Genomic DNA, 21,180 nt, shown 5'->3' with positions numbered 1-21,180 from the left:
TAATAATAACTTGAAAAACCAAATTCAACAATGGAGGGATGGTTCTAAAAGGTTATGTAATAACTAAAAGGGATAATGAAGATTATATAACACCACAGTAAAAGCTTATGAAACTGCTGGGGCAGGGAGGTGGGTGCAGGTAGTTCATACCTAGAATCCCAGCACTTTGAGAGGCCAAGGCAGGCAAATCTCTCGGGTCCAAGATTTTGAGACCAGTCTGGGTAACATAGTGAGACCCCATCTCAGGTGCGGTGGCTCACACCTGTAATCCTAACACGTTGGGAGGCCGAGGTGAGCAAATTACCTGAGCTCAGGAGTTCGAGACCAGCCTGGGCAACATGGTAAAACCCTCTCTCTACTAAAATACAAAAAAAAATAAAATAAAATTAGCCAAGCATGGCAGTGTGCGCCTGCAGTCCCAGCTACTCCAGAGGCTGAGGCAGGAGAGTCACTTGAACCCGGGAGGCAGAGGTTACAGTGAGCTGAGATAGTGCCACTGCACTCCAGTCCCTGGTGACAGAGCAAGACTCCAAATAAAAAACAAAAACAAAAACAAATTTTAAAAAAGAAACTGCTAGGGGGAAAAAGAAGAACAAAATTTATGGTCAAAATGACTACAGCTACATAGATACACCATGATTAAATTCACAGTTAAAAAAAAAAAACTGTGAAAGGAATTACATTAAAAATGTTCTTAGAGCTAGGTGTGGTGGTTCGCACCTGTAATCACAGTGCATCGGGATTCTAAGGCAGGAGAATCACTTGAGGCCACAAGTTTGAGATCAGCCTGAACAATACAGCAAGACCCGATCTCTACAAATTAAAAAATTAACTAGGCATCGTGGCACGCATCTGTATTACCAGCTACTCAAGAGGCTGAGACGGGAGGATCACTTGAACCGAGGAAGTCAAGGCTACAGTAAACTATGATTGGGCCATTCATTGCTCTCCAGCCTGGGAGACAGAGCAAGATGTTATTTCATTTATTTATAAAATAAATAAATAAATGTGTAAATGCCTTTAAATTGTATAGTCATGAGGTGGTTTATAACTGGGTTTTGTTTGGGCTTCCCTCCCATTTTTTAAGATCTTTCCTCTGTTTTCCAAATTTTCTATATTGTGATTATAGCACTTTTTTGATGAAAAATTACTTCTAAACTTTTGTGCCAAGTTACTCAGCACTTTTACTATTTGAGAACATGGAAACTGATGGAAGAGTGCTACAAACTTACACAAATGCCAACAGAAAAGTGAGGAGATAAGATTCCTTATAAATATCATCAATGTGAAAAGTTAATACACAATACATATTAGTTGTGTACCATATCAAACGGCTGGTCAAACATCTGACTCACTGTCCCACTGGACAGCTTATCTATGAGCATTACAGAAATAATTTGTTGGCATTATGACTCAGACCACCAGCAGACTATGGTACATATAAAATCTTCTCATTAAACTGCTACAGATGTTGTGAATACTATGTTAGTCGTTTCCAGTTTTGATTTTTTATTATTGCTGTTAATGCCAACTCTGGAACAGAAGGACTCTGAGGCCCAATCAAAAATACTACTAGGCAAGGTTCTTTATTCACACTTAGAAGAAATGGACACTATTTTATAGAGCCAGTAAACAATTATTTACAATAAAAGTTTGATCTGGGCTGGGCGCAGTGGTTCACGTCTGTAATCCTGGCACTTAGGGAGGCCAAGGATGGCAGACTGCCTGAGCTCAAGAGTTGAAGACTAGCCTGGGCAACACAGTGAAACCCTGTCTCTACTAAACTGAAAAATTAGCCAGGCATGGCAGCGTGCACCTGTAGTCCCAGCTACTCGGGAGGCTGAGGCAGGAGGCTCGCTTGAACCTGGGAGGCGGAAGTTGCAGTGAGCCGAGAGTGCGCCACTGCACTCCGGCCTGGGCAACAGAGCAAGACTCCCTCTCCAAAAAAAAAAAAAAAGTTTGGTCTGATACAATATGTGAGAGACTACAATACAAAACAGATGAAAACATCTGTGCACTTCAAGTATATAACAGTTATTTTCTAAAAGTAGGAGGTGTTCTTCATTTTTTTTTTCCCTGAGACGGTCTCAAGTCTGTCGCATAGGCTGGAGTACAGCGGCCTGATCACAGCTCACTGCAGCCTTGTCCTCCAAGGCTCACGGGATCCTTCCACCTCAGCCTCCCAAGTAGCTGGGAGAGAAGGCACATGCCACTATGACCAACTAATTGTTTTTGTTTTTTGTAGAGATGGACTCTTGTTATGTTGCCAGGCTTGTCTTGAACTCCTGGTCTCAAGTGATCCTCCCACCTCAGCCTCCCAAAGTGCTGGATTATAGGCGTAAGCCACCATGGCTGGCAAGTTGTCCCCTTTTTAACTACTCATAAGAAGAAAACAGTACATATTACCAGAACATTTAAAGGTGGTTATTACCTATAAATACACAACTGATATTTTCAATGAGATGACATCCACAAAAAATTAAGTTAGAAATATTCTTACCATTATCTTTAGTAAAAATGATACGATTTCAGTAAGGCATGACAGACACTGGAATCCCTATGCTATATATAGCAACCTAAATTGTTTGTTTAGTTTAATACTACTTAACAGATTTAAGGTACATAAAAAATATCTTCTATAGGTTAACAAGGATATCCAGGACTTGAACTCATCTCTGTACCAAGCAGACCTAATAGACATCTACAGAGCTCTCCACCCCAAATCAACTGAAGATACACCCTTCTCAGCACCACATCGCACTTATTCTAAAACTGACCACATAATTGGAAGTAAAGCACTCTTCAGCAAATGTAAAAGAACACGAATCACAACAAACTTGTCTCTCAGACCACAGTGCAATCAAATTAGAACTCAGGATTAAGAAACTCACTCAAAACCACACAACTACATGGAAACTGAACAACCTGCTCCTGAATGACTACTGGGTAAATAACAAAATGAAGGCAGAAATAAAGATGTTCTTTGAAATCAATGAGAACAAAGACAAAATGTACCAGAATCTCTGGGACACATTTAAAGCAGTGTGTAGAGGGAAATTTATAGCACTAAATGCCTACAAGAGAAAGCAGGAAAGATCTAAAACTGACACCCTAACATCGCAATTAAAAGGATTAGAGTAGTGAGGGCAAACAAATTCAAAAGCTAGCAGAAGGCAAGAAATAACTAAGATCAGAGCAGAACTGAAGGAGATACAGACACAAAAAACCCTTCAAAAAAAATCAATGAATCCAGGAGTTGGTTTTTTTTGAAAAGATCAACAAAACTGATAGACCCCAAAGCCTCACTCAAAGACTGGCAATTTTTTTTAAGTACTTTTCAAAACAAGTAAGCAAATGTATATCATCTCAGCAAGTTATCTGTTATGGACAGGACATCTATATTCGAACGAATAAGAAAACAATATTAACTTTAACAAAATCTAACTTAAAAGGGGTATAAATATATTTTTAGTAACATTTTATTCTTATTTACAAAAGAAAAGAACACCTTGATATCAGAATTTATAGATTCTATTTCAACATTAAAGAAAGCTGGGAAAATGAAAATTTCTCCTTTTCTTCACCAAAGATTCCTTCCAAAACCTCACTGACAAAAGTAAAATGAGGGCCATTTCAAATACCTACCTATGTTTTAAAAAACCTTATGGAACTTGGCCGGGCGCAGTGGCTCATGCCTGTAATCCCACACTTTGGGAGGCCAAAGTAGGCGAATCGCTTAAGGACAGAGTTCAAGACCAGCCTGGTCAACATCATGAAACCCTGTCTTTACTAAAAATACAAAAAATTAGCTGGGCATGGTGGCAGGCACCTGTATTCCCAGCTACTTGGGAGACTGAAGCAGGAGAATCGTTTGAACCCGGGAGGCAGAGGTTGCAGTGAGCCAAGATAGTGCTACTACACTCCAGCCTGGGTGACAGAGCGGGACTCCATCTCAAAAAAACAAAAACAACAACAAAAACGTTATGGAATTTGTCTGACAATCACTCATTGCCTTCCACTCTACCCAAACTCTAGTTTGTCAAAAAAATTAAAATGCTGGAGACATTTAAGAAATACATTTCTTGCAAATGTACTACATTTTAAACTAACTTCAAAAGACAATTTCATTTTCATGCTACCAACATGAATTACTCTATAATATTTGGAAACTTACAAACAATAACTGTTTATCAGACTTCACCTCCTTGAAATCCTTCCTTGAAAGTTAAAAATCCACCTAACTGCCAAAAACAGGTTTCACTGCTGATTAGAAATGTGCAGTTTTTTAAATGGTTTCATGGGGTGCAGTGTACACTGCTCAGGTGATGGGTGTACCAAAATCTCAGAAATCACCAGTAAATAACTTATCTGTGTAATCACACACCATCTGTTCCCCAAAAACTACTGAAATAATTTCTTTGAAACTACAAAAAAAGTCAAACACAAAACTTACAAAATTTAACTAAAAAATATTAAAAAATAAATAAATAGGCTGGGCGCGGTGGCTCAAGCCTGTAATCCCAGCACTTTGGGAGGCCGAGGCGGGCGGATCACGAGGTCAGGAGATCGAGACCATCCTGGCTAACACGGTGAAACCCCGTCTCTACTAAAAATACAAAAAGAAATTAGCCGGGCGTGGTGGCGGGCGCCTGTAGTCCCAGCTACTCCGGAGGCTGAGGCAGGAGAATGGCGTGAACCCGGGAGGCGGAGCTTGCAGTGAGCCGAGATCGCGCCACTGCACTCCAGTCTGGGCGACAGAGCGAGACTCCGTTTCAAAAAAATAAATAAATAAATAAAATAAAATAAAATAAATAAATAAATAAATAAATAAAAGGTTCTCATAAGTAATTACAGATACATGTGGCCAAAATTATTTGAGAAACAGTTCTTAGACTTGCAAATTTTTTCTCACTATACTAAATTGAGATAACTTGAGCTCAATTTTCTGCAGTTTAATTCATTTTGCAAACACACTTGGTCTTCTGGCATTTCTAATAGCATTCCTGTTGCTTGCTTTAAAATTAAACTAAAGAGATGGTTCCTATATGAATTAGTGTATTCTCAGTGCCTTATTCAAAAATATAATTTTCATGCTTTATATAAAATACCAAAAAAATGTTTAACATTTTTGTAATGGCAACTTTGGATCAATATTGGAAGAATTTTTAAAAAGTAAAAAGCCTATGCCTGCGAACAACACCCTGTGAAAGCCCTGTAATAGCTTAAGAGAAACAAATCCTTTAATGTCCACTGCAGTCAGCAGCTGCTGCAAGACCGTTATAAAAGAAGTACTCTAATTCACATACATAAGATTTCTTTCTATTTCTGACATTTTATCCAACCTTTCTTCTCTGTCACCCTCACCAAAAAGAACAAAAGAATTTTACCCAATGTTAAATAATCTACAGAAATTATTGGCAGGCACTGGGTACACGTTTACATAGGAATCAATCACTATTTCTCAAAAAACTGACAGCAGAAACACTGCAGTCAAATAGACCATACAACAGACATTAAAGAATCGTTAAGGGTTTTGTTTTTGTTTTAACATAAATGATGTTTTATTCTAATTGGGTACCAGAGATCATCAGTTGTTTCTTTTGTTTATGAAACCTGCTGCCACCGGTAGGAAAATGCCAATCAGCTATATCTACAACTGATATTTCCAACATTGTATTATTCACAATCAGTGCAAATTTACAAATTATTATGAATCAAAGCTAAATAAATAAAAAATGAAAGAAGCTTAACTAAAAATTGTTTTGGCATTTCTAATAAAATCTTTTCCTTATCCACTAGTAACTTTAAAAAACTGACTACAGAAAAGACAACAAGATTTTAGACTTTAAAAAGTAAGAAGCAACACTTGGAAATAAAAGTATAACTTGCTTTCTATTAACTTTTAATTGTCTTTCTAATTTAAGACCAAGATTTAAGTGCCTATTTTCTAAAAAAAATTTTTTTTTGAGACGGAGCCTCACTCTGTCACCCAGGGCTGGAATGCAGTGGTGCGATCTCAGCTCAATGCAAGCTCCACTTCTCGGGTTCCCGGCATTCTCCTGCCTCAGCCTCCCAAGTAGGTGGGACTACAGGCGCCCGCCACCATGCCAGGCTAATTTTTAAAATTTTTATTAGAGATGCGGTTTCACCATAGATGGTCTCGAACTCCTGACCTCGTGATCTGCCCACCTCGGCCTCCCAAAATGCTAGGATTACAGGCGTGAGCCACCGCGCCTGGCCTATTTTCTAATTTTAAAAAGCAGAAAGACAATTCTTTATTCAAGAACTAGCTAAATCTGTATTTATTAAATGCAGCCTACTGATTAAAACTAGTAATTTACACCAGTAATTTGACCAAACTGCATTTTACTGTTGCACTAACTCAATTACTCAAGCTCTAACTTTAAACGCATGCATAACTAATTTAAAAATCCATAATCGTACCATAAAATAATAATCATAGAATAAATATATACCTTTGGTAACAATGTCAAATTTAAAATGCTACTAAAAGAAGTATATCCATTAAAAATAAACAATCTTTATAATTGTAGTGCTTTCATAAACCCTCTTACTTTGATATCACTTATACTACAGGCATATAATTTCAGTACATTATTAGACTGAAAGTAAAGTAACATTACTAAAACAGAGAAAATGCTTAAGTAATAGCACATTATTTACATGGACATCTTTCTACAATTTAGTAAAAAGACTAAAGCAAATCTGAATAAATACCAAATTTTACCTTTTCTGTATTGTAATATAAAGATTTCAAAGTAGTAAACAAGGGTGGGCATCCTTTACTGAAGTTAACCCTCAGGAACTTATCCATTAGTTCTCTAAATCTTTCACCTAGAAACAAAAGCATACTTTGTTATTCTTTGGTTCATGCAAACAATTCTTAAAATGATTTTCTAAGCAAAAATAAAGCTCCCTCAGAAACAATTATGCTCCTATCCAATTTATAAACCAAAAAAGTCAAACAGTTTTAAGTAGAGTAAAAGTTATCAACTATCCATTCTGAATTTAGCACAATATCAAATATCTTTCCTAATCTCTCACTGACTAGCACACTCAGTCTACAGCTCAAAACCCTGCAGATATGCAAAAAGCACTCTGCAGCAGACTATTGTAACCAGCACTATATTCAAGTGATAGCCACAAGATCTTTTTAAACACTAAGTTGGTATTTGCAAATGTCTTCCCAAATCAATTTGTCATTTACTTCAACATTCATTCATTCATTCCACAATGATGTGTCAAGCACTTACTACATGCCAGGCACTGTTCTAGGTATTGGGGATATAGCAATGATTAAAATTAAAAAAAAAAAAAAATTAATTCTACCCTAGAGAACTTAACATCTCAGTGAGTGAGGCCAACAATAAAGTAAATTGATGTTAGACATTAGACTAAGCTCTGGGTATTCTAACATTAGAACTAAAATAAACAATCTGTTTGCAACATCAAGTACATAATTCTTTCATTGCTAAACCCCTACAAATGATTTTTGTCATCACCTTTTGAAAGCAGAGAGTATTCAAAGAATTTTAATTTTAAATACAGAGATATAAGAACTTTTTGACAGTATGGACTAATACATAAGGACATGGATTTACATAATCATTTGGGAAAAAAAAACCACATATATGTCATGAACGATTTAGCCTCAAGTAGGATGATTGAAATGACCTCCTAAGATTTCTTAATGAATCACAACACTGCACAACAAAATCTAACAACCCAAAATGGTTATTTTTATTTGTTGTGACTGACCATGTTGAACAAAACATGCATGCATACTCAATATAATTAAATGTCATACAAAAATTTAACTCGATTAACTATAAAGACTGTATTCAGATAATCTCTAATCTCTTAGATCATACACAAAATACTGGGGTGTTTTTGTTTTGAGACAGAGTCTCACACTGTCACCCAGGCTGGAGTGAAGTGGTGTGGTCTCAGCTCACTGCAACCTCCACCTTCCAGGTTCAAGCAATTCTCCTGCCTCAGCCTCCCAAGTAGCTGAGACTACAGGCGTGTGCCACAACGCCCAGCTAATTTTTGTATTTTTAGTAGAGACGGGATTTCACCATGTTGGCCAGGATAGTCTTGATCTCTTGACCTCATCATCCACCTGCCTTGGCCTCCCAAAGTGCTGGCATTACAAGTGTGAGTCACCACGCCTGGCCAATACTGGTCTTTTGAAAAATCACAGATTACGAAGACAACATAAAACTTCATCCTGGGTTAAATTACACACCATTGCTTCTTTAAAAGTCAAAAATAGTTTCAGAGACTGCATCTTTCCAGTAATTCCTCTGGTGTACAACAAAAGCTAACAATATTGTGGGAGACAATAAGAGACGCTGTTTCTTAGAGGAATGCAGACTTCTCCACTTAATTGTGTGCAACCTTGGGCAAATAACTTGTCCATTAAAAACCTCGGTTTTATCACTGTAAAATGAAGGCAATACCATCACTGGCCTCAAGAGTACACTTGTATGGCTCAAACGAGGTAAGACATAACAATAAACAATGTCTTCCATATAGTAATCACTCAATAAATGCCTCATCTTCTCTGATATCTGACAGTTTTTATATTTTAGAGTTAATATTTTGTTTTCTATACTTGCAATCAACCGCTGAGAAAACAAGCCTTTTATCTACACGGCAGAAGCCACTCTGAACTCCTCCTTGGTCAACTTTCTCAGTCTATTCAGATCACATTGGCAAATCTGATTTATTAGATTGTGCAGGTATGAAAAAAATGACGAAGCTCTTTAAGTGCTGATCCAGGACTAATCTCCAAATACGGAGTTAAGTGAAAAGAAAACCCAGGTTCGCAGCAATCCATCAATCCATGCTACCGCATGTTTGCAAAAAGCAGGGTGAGGGGTGTGACCTTAAACAAATCTCCTACACATTTTTGCTCACACATGCACAACATATTTGTAGAAGAATACACCATCAGCTGATCACAATGGATGTCTGCAGGGGAAGTAAACTTAGTTGCCAAGGGACAGACAAGAAAAAGACTTCATGAACTTATAAACTTTTTACCTAATTGGCAACTGTGTGAATTTATCACCTAAACAAGAAGCCGACACAGCTACCCAACTGCTTAGTCACACACCATATCCCCAAATTACTTATGATTTATCCATCTCATTTTTTTCATCAATTATTATGTGCCTCTTTAGCATTACTGCTCACAAAACAGGTTACCTAAATAATTCTCAGATAGATACACAGAATGATGTCCCCAAAACATGATGTCCCTGTTTATACTAATTCCTAAAATAATTAGTGTAAACAGCAAGAATAGTCTGTTTCTGACTCACTGGAAATCCATTCTAAATAATGGAGCAAAATTTAATTAGTATACTATGTTTAATACTCTGGATTATTTCCTTCCCTCTCTCTACCCTTCAGCCAGTGCATAATAGAACATGATGAATTGAACTAATTATTTTGAAAAGTACCTTTATCCCTTCATTATTTTTAGAGCACTTAATATTTTCGGGTGTTAGAAAATTTCCTTCTTGTTCTGTGGTATGAAGCCCTTTTATCTAAAAAATGGAAAGGCTTTATCAAAACTTTCACCTTGCATTCTCAAGATGCATCATTTTTCTTGAGGAAGATCTTACTGCTTTTGATAATGCCAAAATGGTTTTCTAATTGATCATGAAAGCATTTCTAGACAGGCAAAAAAATCATGAAATATTTGGCTTTGCACAGATAAAATTAAATATTTGAATAATTTTATATATATTCACTGGAGCCTTGTAAATACACATATGTCAGAATCTCAAAGCGATGATGACCTTGAAAGCCCATGCCATCAGACCCCTCCACTGAGACCTGTTTTGTAAAAAGATTTTTATGACATTTCAAAGACAGCATGTCCAAGAGAGTCTAGGATGGTTCCACTTTAACCTAGATCACACTTTACAGTAAAAAAAACTCTAGGCTCTTTCAGTAAAAATGTATTTCCTACCCTATACTGCCACGTATTGAGGGCTTTTAGCAAACTCATATTGCCTATGGAAATAAATGTAGGCAGTATAAATCTGAAGCTCCATGTTCCAAATGAGAAAAAGAGAACAAAGAAGTCTTGTTCGTAATCTTAAAGCTAAGCGAGGTTTCTTTATTTCCCAAGAAGCATATGAATGCAGTTTAAAGCTCCCAAGGAAATATTCCCCCCCACACACAATATATTGTGAAACACAAAATATACGTTGAGACCAATAAAAGGAGGAGAAGTCAGGCACTAAAGACCACATATGGTATGATTCCATTTATTTGAAATGTCCAAAAACAGGCAAATTCACAGGTACAGAAAGTAGACTGGTGGTTGCCAGCTACTATGGTTGAGGGGTGATAGAGAGTGAAATAGGTATGGGGTTTCTTTTTGGGGTCATGAAAAATTTCTGAAAGCAGACAGAGATGATGGTTGCACAACATGATTAATATACTAAAACACTGAATTGCACACTTTTTAAAAGTGAAGTTTATGGTATATGAATTATATTTCAAAAAAGCTATTATTTTTTAAAACAAAGAGGAGAAGGAAGAAATACAGAAATGTAAGCTTAAGCATCTTCCACAAGACACTTTTATTAGCGAAAATACTCCTCACTACGCATATACTCCCATCTTTGAAATTCACAAAGTGTATATTAAAAGCTCTGAGAAGTCCTATAGAAACCTGATAGCTGTGTCTAACCCAGTTTCCCAAACTTACTTGGCTGAAGAACAGCCCAAGCACAAGCACACCAACAACCTCCCCACCAAGCCTATTAATATCCACTTGGACTTAATGTTCCCTGGAAAACATTAGAGAAATTTGCTCTCTGTATTCTACAAAAACAAAACAAAAAAATGGAGGATCAGAAAAATACTATTCTTCATATGTGGAACTGAAATGCAATAGTATAAAATGAATTTTTAAAATCAACTTCTATCTACTGTCTAATCAAATACATTTCTAAAGGGTATTTCACATATTTCACAAGCCAACTAAAAATTTTTAATTTTCATCAATCTTTTGGTAAAAATAAACTTATAACCCAAGAATTTAAACAAATATTTGCCACTCTGAGAATATAAAATATACTCCTCACCTCTCCAGAATACGTTTAAATGATATTAGCTTTGTAGAGTCTGACTTGTATCAAAATACCAGAAGTCCCAATATACAATTCATAATCTCTAGTACTTACAACTAAAAATAAAGACTTCAACAAAAACATATACTTTTTAAAAAAGTCAACAAAGATATTAGCTACCTGAAGAGCTAATATACTGTCCACCTCCTATGTAGCCCAAAAGTAAATGAGTTCAGCTACATACAATAACTCGACTCAAGGTCATGAATATCCTATTGTACAATAAAAGCAAATCACAGAATACGTACCAGAGTACTCCTAGTTATATAAAGTACAAAAGCTGTTTTTATTTTCAGGAATACAAAATACATGGAGCTCTAAAAATAAAAGTAATGGCATGATAAAAAGCAAAACTCAGGAAAGTGGCTAACCAAGTGAATGATGACATTCTGTTCTTAAAACACTGTGGTGGGTGCAAATAGCTCACAACTATTTCTTTGAATGTATGCTCAAAAAAGAAGATATAAAACTGCAAAACTATAGCTTGAGCCCAGGGGTTTGAGGCTGTAGTGATTGTGCCACTACACTCCAGCTTCAGCCTGGTAACAGGGCAAGACCTTGACTCAAAAAAAAAACAAACTTCAAAACTTTTACCACTCAAATCATGATACTACATATAATTTGTCACTAATTACAGGGAATTTACCTTCTAAATATGGTGTTTTAAAAGTCACATAAGACAAGCAGTTTTTCTACCAATACATAATATTTGTACATACTTAGGCAGTACATGATATCGTTACATACACAGAACGTGTAATGATCAAGTCCGGGTATTCAGGGTATCTATCGCCTTGATTACTTATCATTTCTATGTGTTGGGAACATTTCAAGTCCTCTCTTTTGCTATCCTGAAACATACGATATATTGTTCTTAACTACAGTCCCCTTACTCTGCAAACACTGAAACTTATTCCTTCTATCTAACTGTACGTTTGTACCCATTAACCAACCTCTCTTCATCTCCCCCCTACACCCTCCTTGCCAGCTCTGGTATCTATCATTCTACTTTCTACCTCTATGAGATCAACTTAAGAAAAGCAGTTTTATATTTATATAGATAACTTCAAATATTAAAATCAACATTTAGCTACACATTGAAGTATAACACTCTTATTAACAGATAAATAATAAATTCACAACTGTTCACTCCCAACTCCAAGACTGCTGTAGACATAAACTCCCTAACAGAAACACGTTTCCAAAATATAAATTAACATTGAGTAATTTCGGCAAATAATTAGTATTATAAAAGACATCCTAATATTACCTGGGACAAGAGTCAAAGGTAATCTTCTGGGTGTAATTGCTTTGGGGTGCTGCTTACTAATTTCTTCATAAATTTGAAGCCTCTCTTCCAAAGTGCCTATTATCAGTAAATATGGGTGAGATTTATAGCATCAAAACTTTTATCCATGGTAAAATGCTAACAAACTTTTAAAATGTCATATAAATAAAACTGCATTAACAATATTAAAGCTGCTTTCAATTTTGGCAAAAATGACATGTAAAACTCTGTGGTGGAGAAATACTATAATCAGTTAAGTCACTGTTTTAAACTCATCTCCAGAGAAATCCAAAACTTGTTTCATCGCAAGATTCTAAATACAACCCAAATCACATATACAAGCCATCACAGACTCAAGATATGCTGCACTTCTCTATATTCCTTTAGCATACAACTCATGTAAAAGAAAATCTTTTTATAATGTATCTCTAATAACATATCTTACATAAACACTCTGAACCAAAGAAACCTACATATATCCCCATAAAAGCCTATAATGTCTGTTGATTAGGCTCAAAGGAGCAACACTTTTAGGATTATGATTGCAAATGTTTAAAATATAAAAAGATAAACTAAACTTCCATGTTAACATTAACACTTAAAATCTTCAATGAAAGTCCATTATCCTTCCAAAAGACAAAATTATACTTCTAACAGAAAGTTGTATCTTCCCTCCCAAGAGCCACCTAATTTTATAGTACCACATAAAGGATGTATCTATACATAAACTACTTGTTACTCTGAAACAACAATATGCAAGCAAACAGGATCTGGGTGTAGTTTATCTTTCTAAAATAATGTCCTGCATAATTCACAAAAAGAGATTTATAAGCTATAAGATAATTTATAGTGGAATTTTAAGAAAAAGCAAACCTGTTTTAGAACTATAACGTTTTAAGTAGATCTTAATCCAAATTCTGTCGTCTAAACCACAGAAAAATAACTATCCTAAGAATAACCCTGGGTGCTAGCAAACAAGGTATCTCTGTAGTGAATGTAGTGTTTATAAGTATTGACACTCAACATTAATATCAAGCATCAAGATTGTAAACACCATGCTTGAAGAGGTGTGATCTTGTTTAGACTCATTCCTTCCCCCAATAATATGTTTTGGAGCTCCAATTTGGTTGGATTTTAAGACCAAAGATATGTGTGGGGGGAAAAAAAAAACCCCTCATTCTCTGTTAGTAATTTGGAGACTTCACAAAATATTAAAGACCCTTATACTAATACATAAATGCTACTGCATATAAATATTTTTAAAATATTCTCATATTCATGCCTCATCTTAGAGAAAGACAAGCACCAAGTATGAAAAAAATTCTCCACTACCCTAGATATAACAAGCCGTATAAATGTAATCAAATTAAGACAAAACTAAACAAATTCAATATCCTAAAGTCACAAGTTGAAGCTCCAGAACTTACTATGAGGAAGGAAAGGTCATAAGCTACCTAAAACAATAAAGTAGTGTAATTAGTTTTGTAATCAATACATTTTATAGTAACCAAGAATCCTGATATATGGAACATATTATTCATTTTAGTAAAACATTAAAATATTTTTATTAATTGTAATGTTACTACTTTAAAGAAAAATCATAGTTAACCCATGTTTTCAACCTTCATGCATATGAATTTTGCTGTTCTCTTCAGATTATTACTTTAATCAATATTGTGATTTTAATCATTTTCTTAAAAATATTTAAGAAAATAAACTTTTAACAATTTGCAGTGTAAAATTTTAAACATAAAAAGAACATCTGAATTAATTAATACTAGTGAGGATACAACAATTAAACTTTTCTTGTAGCTTATACTACTATAAATGAATATGGGTAGCTACCTATTTACCAAACTTTTTTTTTTTTTTTTTTGGAGACGGAGTCTCCCTCTGTCGCCCAGGCTGGAGTGCAGTGGCCGGATCTCCGCTCACTGCAAGCTCCGCCTGCTGGGTTTACGCCATTCTCCTGCTTCGGCCTCCCGAGTAGCTGGGACCACAGGCGCCCACCACCTCGCCCGGCCAGTTTTTTGTAGTTTTTAGTAGAGACGGGGTTTCACCAGGTTAGCCAGGATGGTCTCGATCTCCTGACCTCGTGATCCGCCCGTCTCGGCCTCCCAAAGTGCTGGGATTACAGGCTTGAGCCACCGCGCCCGGCTTCACCAAACTTTTTAAATTTAAAAATTCTAAAAAATAAATAAATAAATAAAAATAAAATTCTGCTGTTTCAACATCTTTGAGCCAGTTTCATAATTATTTCAGGAATACATTTATTCATGAGTAAATATGATTTTAGGAATATTAACAGTTCCTACCAACACTTAATTATGAAAAATTACAAAAGTCTTGGACTCACACTAGATTTCTAAAAAGGTCAAAGTTACCTAATTTCAAAGGAAGATGTGTAACATTTTGCTCTACACAAATTAGCCTAGTTTGAAATCAAAGCAAATACCCTCAACAGTAATTGTTTGGCCCAATTATTATTTAGAGGTTGAGGGTAATGAATGTCTAATGGTTTTAAAATATTAAATAGTTACAACACTTCCCAGAAAGGGAATGCTCATTTTCTTTCCCATGTCTCTACTCTAAATTGGTATTTTTTTTTGTTGTTTTGGTTTTGCTTTGTTTTGGTTTTGCTTTGTTTTGGTTTTGCCTCACCTCCCAACACCATCACAGGTAAGGGTCAAGGAACCTAAAATATCTGCAAGCACTTACACTTAAGTGTAACTATTTGAATTCATTTTCACTCCCATGTTTAATCTATAATTTTACTAAATGGAAAAATGAATACTAATGCTAAAATTGTTTGTTCTCAAGTATTATTACAACTTTACATTTTATTATACTTCAAACAGTAGTTATGAGAAAAAGGAGAAAAATCATTACATACTAATTTGTAGAGCTTTTTCCAAGCCTTCATAATAACACCAATTTTCTGCATTCCGATCAATCAAGTTTTTGAACACTTCACTGGCTTCTTTTAATCTTCCCAATTTCAACAGTATTTCCCCTGAAATTAAGTTTAAAGACATATTCATTTTAAACATTACCTATCTATCTGACCCCAGGGACTTCACTAAGCATTATCAATGAAGAGATGGTTAAGAAGACACAACTCTGTATGCTTCCCCTTTGGACGTGTAGCAGTTTATGCAACTAAGCATAGCTTGCCTTCAGAAGTGAACCTTCATTTTTGGCTCCCTGTTACACTCCAAACACTTACGTAGGACATTAATTTGTTAGTAAAAAAACTTTCGCATTACACACATATCATACCCTTTGAATTAACTAAAGACACACACAAACACATCAAAATTAGACTGGCAAATAATTCTAGGGAACATTCCTATATCCTACTACAAGATTTGAATATATCTTTCCTATCAGTTCATATATTAATTCTCCACTCAATTCTCATTGTTTCCTTTCAAGATCACTAAAACTGGAGAAGTTTAACTCAGTGAAATTATAACATTAAACACCGCTTTGTAATAGGAAACCACACAAGCCATGTTCATGTACAGATTAGCTGAGTGGGTCGGTAAAAGGTCAAATCCTTTTACTAAGCCACACAAATTAGGAGGAGGTGTGGAGAATGAGGACCCAGACTTCTCTAATACGATGGAAACACACCTAATCCAAGATAAAGGGGACAGTCTCAAAAAAGAACATACCTCAGCTTCCTGCCCTCAAGATTACTCATTCCTCAAACAATCTATTTCAAGCAACCCTTTAAAATGTCTTCAAGTCATCCTATTTCTCCTTTCATCATGTCGGAGGAGGCAGTACATTATAGCAGGTTTTATGTACTATTATTTTACTATTTTTATATATCACTCAAACTCTACAATTAGACTGAACTAGGAATAATTACCAACTCCACCACTAACTAGCTTTGTGACGGGGAGAAAAGTGGGTAGTTAGCACATTGCCTGTCACATAATGAATACATATAAATATCTGCTACTGAAAACTTTAAATGTGCCCAATTCCTCCACGATTATCTTCTGGCCAATTGTTACCCTGCTTATCCCAGATATAATAAGACAACAGCATATTTTTCATTTTCAAAAAACATCTGTTATTTGCTACTACCATGAAGCAAAGAAATGCTAGGACAAATATATATATATATATACATACATATACACACCCCTACATATTCATACATAAGCAGAAATCTCCAACTTTTAAAGCTTTTTAAAGGATCGTAAAAAGTTAATGACCACAAAGAAAACTGTGTGAATATCAAAGGTCTCTGGACCTGCAAAGTTCAGTGAAAATCTAAAAATAATACCATGATCTGTCTCTGTAGATAATGCAAAGCATGAGCTATGTATTCAAATTAATGGCCCCCAAATTACCCTCACTAGCAATATAAGGATAAATGTGACTATAGGCAATCTGCAGATTTATTTTTGTTTTTTGAGACAAGGTCTTGCTCTGTCATCCAGGCTGAAGGGCTAGTGGCACAATCACAGCTCACTGCTGCCTCAACCTCCTAGGCTCAAGCAATCCTCCCTTCTCAGTCTCCCAAATAGCTGGGACCACAAGCATGAACCACCACACCCAGATATTTTTTTTTGTTGTTTTGTTTTTGTTTGAGACGGAGTCTCGCTCTGTCGCCCAGGCTGGAGTGCAATGGCCGGATCTCAGCTCTCACTGCAAGCTCCGCCTCCGGGGTTTATGCCATTCTCCTGCCTCAGCCTCCCAAGTAGCTGGGACTACAGGCGCCCACCACCTCGCCTGGCTAGTTTTTTTTTTTGTATTTTTTAGTAGAGACGGGGTTTCACCATGTTAGCCAGGACGGTCTCGATCTCCTGACCTCCTGATTCGCCTGTCTCGGCCTCCCAAAGTGCTGGAATTACAGGCTTGAGCCACTGCGCCCGGCCCCAGATAATTTTTTAATTTTTTGTAGAGATGGAGTCTCACTATGTTGCCCAGGCTGGTCTTGAAATCCTGCACCTCAAGCAATCCTCCCGCCTCAGCCTCCCAGTGTTGGGATTACAGGTGTGAACCACCATTCACGGCCTATACTAACTTGAATTAATTTCACTGTACCATATTTACTTTTCAAAAACTGCATTCCCTATTTGTTTTTATTTTTAAGATTAAATAATCTAACTTAACTGCATTCCCTATTTTTTTTTAAGATTAAATAATCTAACTTATGGATTATATTGAATGCATTTCCTATTGATGCTACAGGACAAATATCAAGAAAGAGAAACAGCAACCCAAGGGAGTTAAGATTTAATCACGAAACGACAATAATATTTCAGAAAGGAAAAATAATTGCCTTTTTTCCTCTTTGCTCCCATCAATAAGTAATGGAACAAGAGAGAAATCAGAATATTTAATTATTTACCCATATTTTGTCAATAACTTTTAAAAGTGTCATTAATATTGGTATTAATATTAATAATAAAAACTAAATCACTTATGTGCTATACATTAACCAGAAAGAGTATACTGGTTAAAAGTAAGAAGCTCATGAAATGGGCATAGGAAAAAGAGCATATATTACTAAGTGAAAGAAGCCAATCTTTCTCAGGCAAGAAATGATCTGGCAAAAATAAAACCAATCTGAAAAGGCTACATACTGTATGATTGCAACTATATGACATTTTGGAAATGGCAAAACTATGCAGAGGGTAAAAAGATCAGTGGTTGCCAGGGGTTTGCAGGAGTGAGGGATGGAAAGGTGAAACAAAGGATGTTTAGGGCAGTGAAACTACTTTGTATAATACTATAGTGGTGAATACATGTCATTATACATTTGTCAAAACCCACAGAGCATGACAGTGGGAAAGGCTATGGGTATACAGAGATATATGGCAACTCTCTGTACCTTTTTCTAGATTTTACTGTGAATCTAAAACTGTCCTGAAAATGTCTATTTTCTAGAAAAAAGTAAGGGCTCTGAAGTCAGAAGGATGTGTTGATGTGCTTGGAAACTATAACTCTACCACTTAAAAAGCTGGATGACTTTGGGCAAGTCCTTTACCTCTCTAAGCCTCAGTCTCTTCCACTATAAAATGGGGTTAATAAATAGTATCCATCTTAAAAGTGCTAAAAAATTAAATGAAATAAAGCAGTTTAAGCAATTACCATGCTCAAATAGAAGGAGAGTTTTAAAATATATATTAGCTATTATTTTTATTAAGCTTCAGACTTCAGAGGTCCTACAACTGTATGAAACTTTAGTTCTAAACTATTATTTTAGCTGGACATTCAATTTAATACAATATTGCTCAGGTAAAGAGAACTAATGAGCAAAGCTTTGTGAAAATTTTTTTTGACCCTTTGTTGATGAATGCTGTTAAAACTATAGGGATCCTGTCTTCATAATTAGCCCATAATGAAAATAAATGACCTTTGTGTTCATGATGATCCCAGTATCATCAATTATGGTTCTCACTGTATTTCATTAACTACATATGGATATACAGAGATACATACTCAATATGAAGGCAGAATAATACACCGCTTAAGAGAATGAAATCTGGATTCAAATCCAGCACTCTCCAGTTTACTAAACTGTATGACTTGGGGTTAGTCAATCTCTCAGTTCCTCAGTTCCCCTCATCTCCAAAATAGATATAATAACTACAACATAGAGTTGTTATGAGGATTAAACTAGTTAATAATGTCTTAATAATAAAGTGTTTGGAACCTTGCCAGATACATAACAAGTGTCATGTAAGACGTAGAGAATAAAATATGTAGCTTTTTGTTTTCTGTTTGAGGCCATTAAAAAAAGGGAAGCCAACTTACCTTTAATTTCTTCCACCAAAAGTTTATCACATATTTGTTTCTCATATGTTTCTATATGTTCCAAAGATTCTTGAAATAGATCTGCCTCTCTCATCACTTGATTCTGGTATAGTATCAGTTCACTATATTCATAATCTATTTTGTTTGGAGGAACCTGAAAAAAAATGACCAAATTACTTTAATTGTATAATTATATAAAGCAGTTACAGACCTTTAATTAAACTGCCTTCTCAGGAGAGTCATTCGCACAAACAAGAAGGCAACCCACAAGCAGATACAAACAGAAGAGTGATTAACAGCACCAAAAATGAATGCATTATTTAAAACAAATAATGGGGTGGGACTTCTGTCTACCCGCAAGTGATACAGGTCAACAAATCCTAAATACAAATATAAAAATGGTTGAAATACTACAGAATCTACCAAAAAAAAAAAAAACCTACTAGAATTAATAGAAGTGTTTAGCAAGGTCACAGAATAAAAGATCAATGAAAAATTACAGGTATACCTTGGAGATACTGTGGGCTTGGTTCCACACCACCACAATGAAGTGAGTGACACAATTTTATGGCTTCCTACCCTTGTTCTTTGACACCACCAGCATGTAAGTTCCACTGGCCAGGCACGGTGGTGCACGGCTGTAACCCCAGGTCTTTGGGAGGCTGAGGTGGGTGGATTACCTGAGGTCAGGAATTCAAGACCAACCTGGCCAACGTGGTGAAACCGCATCTCTACTAAAATATAAAATTAGCCTGGCGTGGTGCGCATGCCTGTAATCCCAGCTACTCAAGAAGCTGAGGCAGAAGAATCGCTTAAGCCCGGAGGTGGAGGTTGCAGTGAGCTAAGATCTTGCCACTGCATTCCAGCCTGGGCAACAAGAGTGAAACTCGGTCTCAAAAAAAAAACTAAACTAAAAAAGTTTTATTAACACTATACTATAGTCTATTAAACATGCAGCAGCATTATGTCTTAAAAAACCAACGTTGCCAGGCACAGTGGTACACCCGTAGTCCCAGCAATCCTCCTGCCTCATACCTCAGTCTCTGGAGAAGTCCTAGCTAGGATTTCAAGTCCTAGTCGTAGCCTAAGAGTTCAAGACTGTAGTGCATAGCCACAGCACTTCCGCTCTGGCAACACAGTCAGACCCTGTCTCAAAAAAAAAGTAAAGAAAAGAAAATAGAAATTGGCCAGGCACAGTGGCTCACACCTGTAATCCCAGCACTTTGGGAGGCCGAGACAGGTGGATCACAAGGTCAGGAGTTCAAGACCAGTCTGGCCAACATGATGAAACCCCATCTCTACTAAAAATACAAAAATTAGCCAGGCCCAGTGGCAGAGGCCTGTAATCTCAGCTACTCGGGAGGCTGAGGCAGGCAGGGTAACTGCTTGAACCTGGGAGGTGGAGATTGCGCCACTGAACCCTAGCCTGGGCGACAGAGCAAGACTCCGTCTCAAAAAAAAAAAAAAAGAAAGAAAGAAATTGCAAGCACCTAAATTTAACCATCAAAATGTCATAATTTTGTGTTTAAAGGAAAGTTTTTTATCAAGTCCACCAAATGTGATACAGTACTATCTTTCGGTCAGAACTTGATTCTTGGATAAAAACAAAGAACCACTCTAATCAAGAATTCTCTGGTGTGAGGTAAAAAGCTAAAAACCTAAGTAAAGACGGCGGCCTTACTACACAGTTTATTTCCTCCCTTAAGAGAGTAAAAATAGCAGATTAAAAAATATAAAAACTCATAAATAGAAGATACTATATAAGACTTAAACAAATTTCTAGAAAACAGAATGCAAAGCAGTAAGTGAAACAGGATGGAAGAAGCCCAAGTCTAGAGCATCTACAAAGAGGAAATTACTACGGAGAATGCCTATCTGTTCTGGAAAACTCCAGACAGGGTCAAGATTATGAAATGACAGATAAACAGAGGAGTG

At 36.2% G+C, this 21,180-nt stretch overlaps 1 protein-coding gene across 14 annotated transcripts in view; it reads right to left on the bottom strand.

The window, feature by feature from the left end:
• Positions 1-21,180, bottom strand: part of NAA16 (N-alpha-acetyltransferase 16, NatA auxiliary subunit) — a 66,477-nt gene that overhangs the window by 32,732 nt on the left and 12,565 nt on the right. For 11 of the 14 annotated variants that reach the window (XR_012426875.1, XR_012426876.1, XR_012426873.1 and 8 more), the window contains 4 exons: positions 19,246-19,399; positions 15,359-15,478; positions 12,448-12,543; positions 6,749-6,855 (listed from right to left, as the gene is read on the bottom strand). Coding sequence is in view for 6 of the 14 variants with exons in the window: in XM_005585726.4 (XP_005585783.3) it covers positions 6,749-6,855; positions 12,448-12,543; positions 15,359-15,478; positions 19,246-19,399 (477 nt within the window). In the remaining 8 variants the exon portion in view is untranslated. The remainder of the gene's footprint in view (positions 1-6,748; positions 6,856-12,447; positions 12,544-15,358; positions 15,479-19,245; positions 19,400-21,180) is intronic. The other 3 variants (XR_012426874.1, XM_065533173.1, XM_074021911.1) reach the window with 1 other exon arrangement.

Source organism: Macaca fascicularis, chromosome 17 (assembly GCF_037993035.2).
Source record: "Macaca fascicularis isolate 582-1 chromosome 17, T2T-MFA8v1.1".
Lineage (NCBI taxonomy): Eukaryota > Metazoa > Chordata > Mammalia > Primates > Cercopithecidae > Macaca > Macaca fascicularis.
Note: the sequence above shows the minus strand (reverse complement) of the source record. Positions and strands in the feature narration are given on the sequence as shown.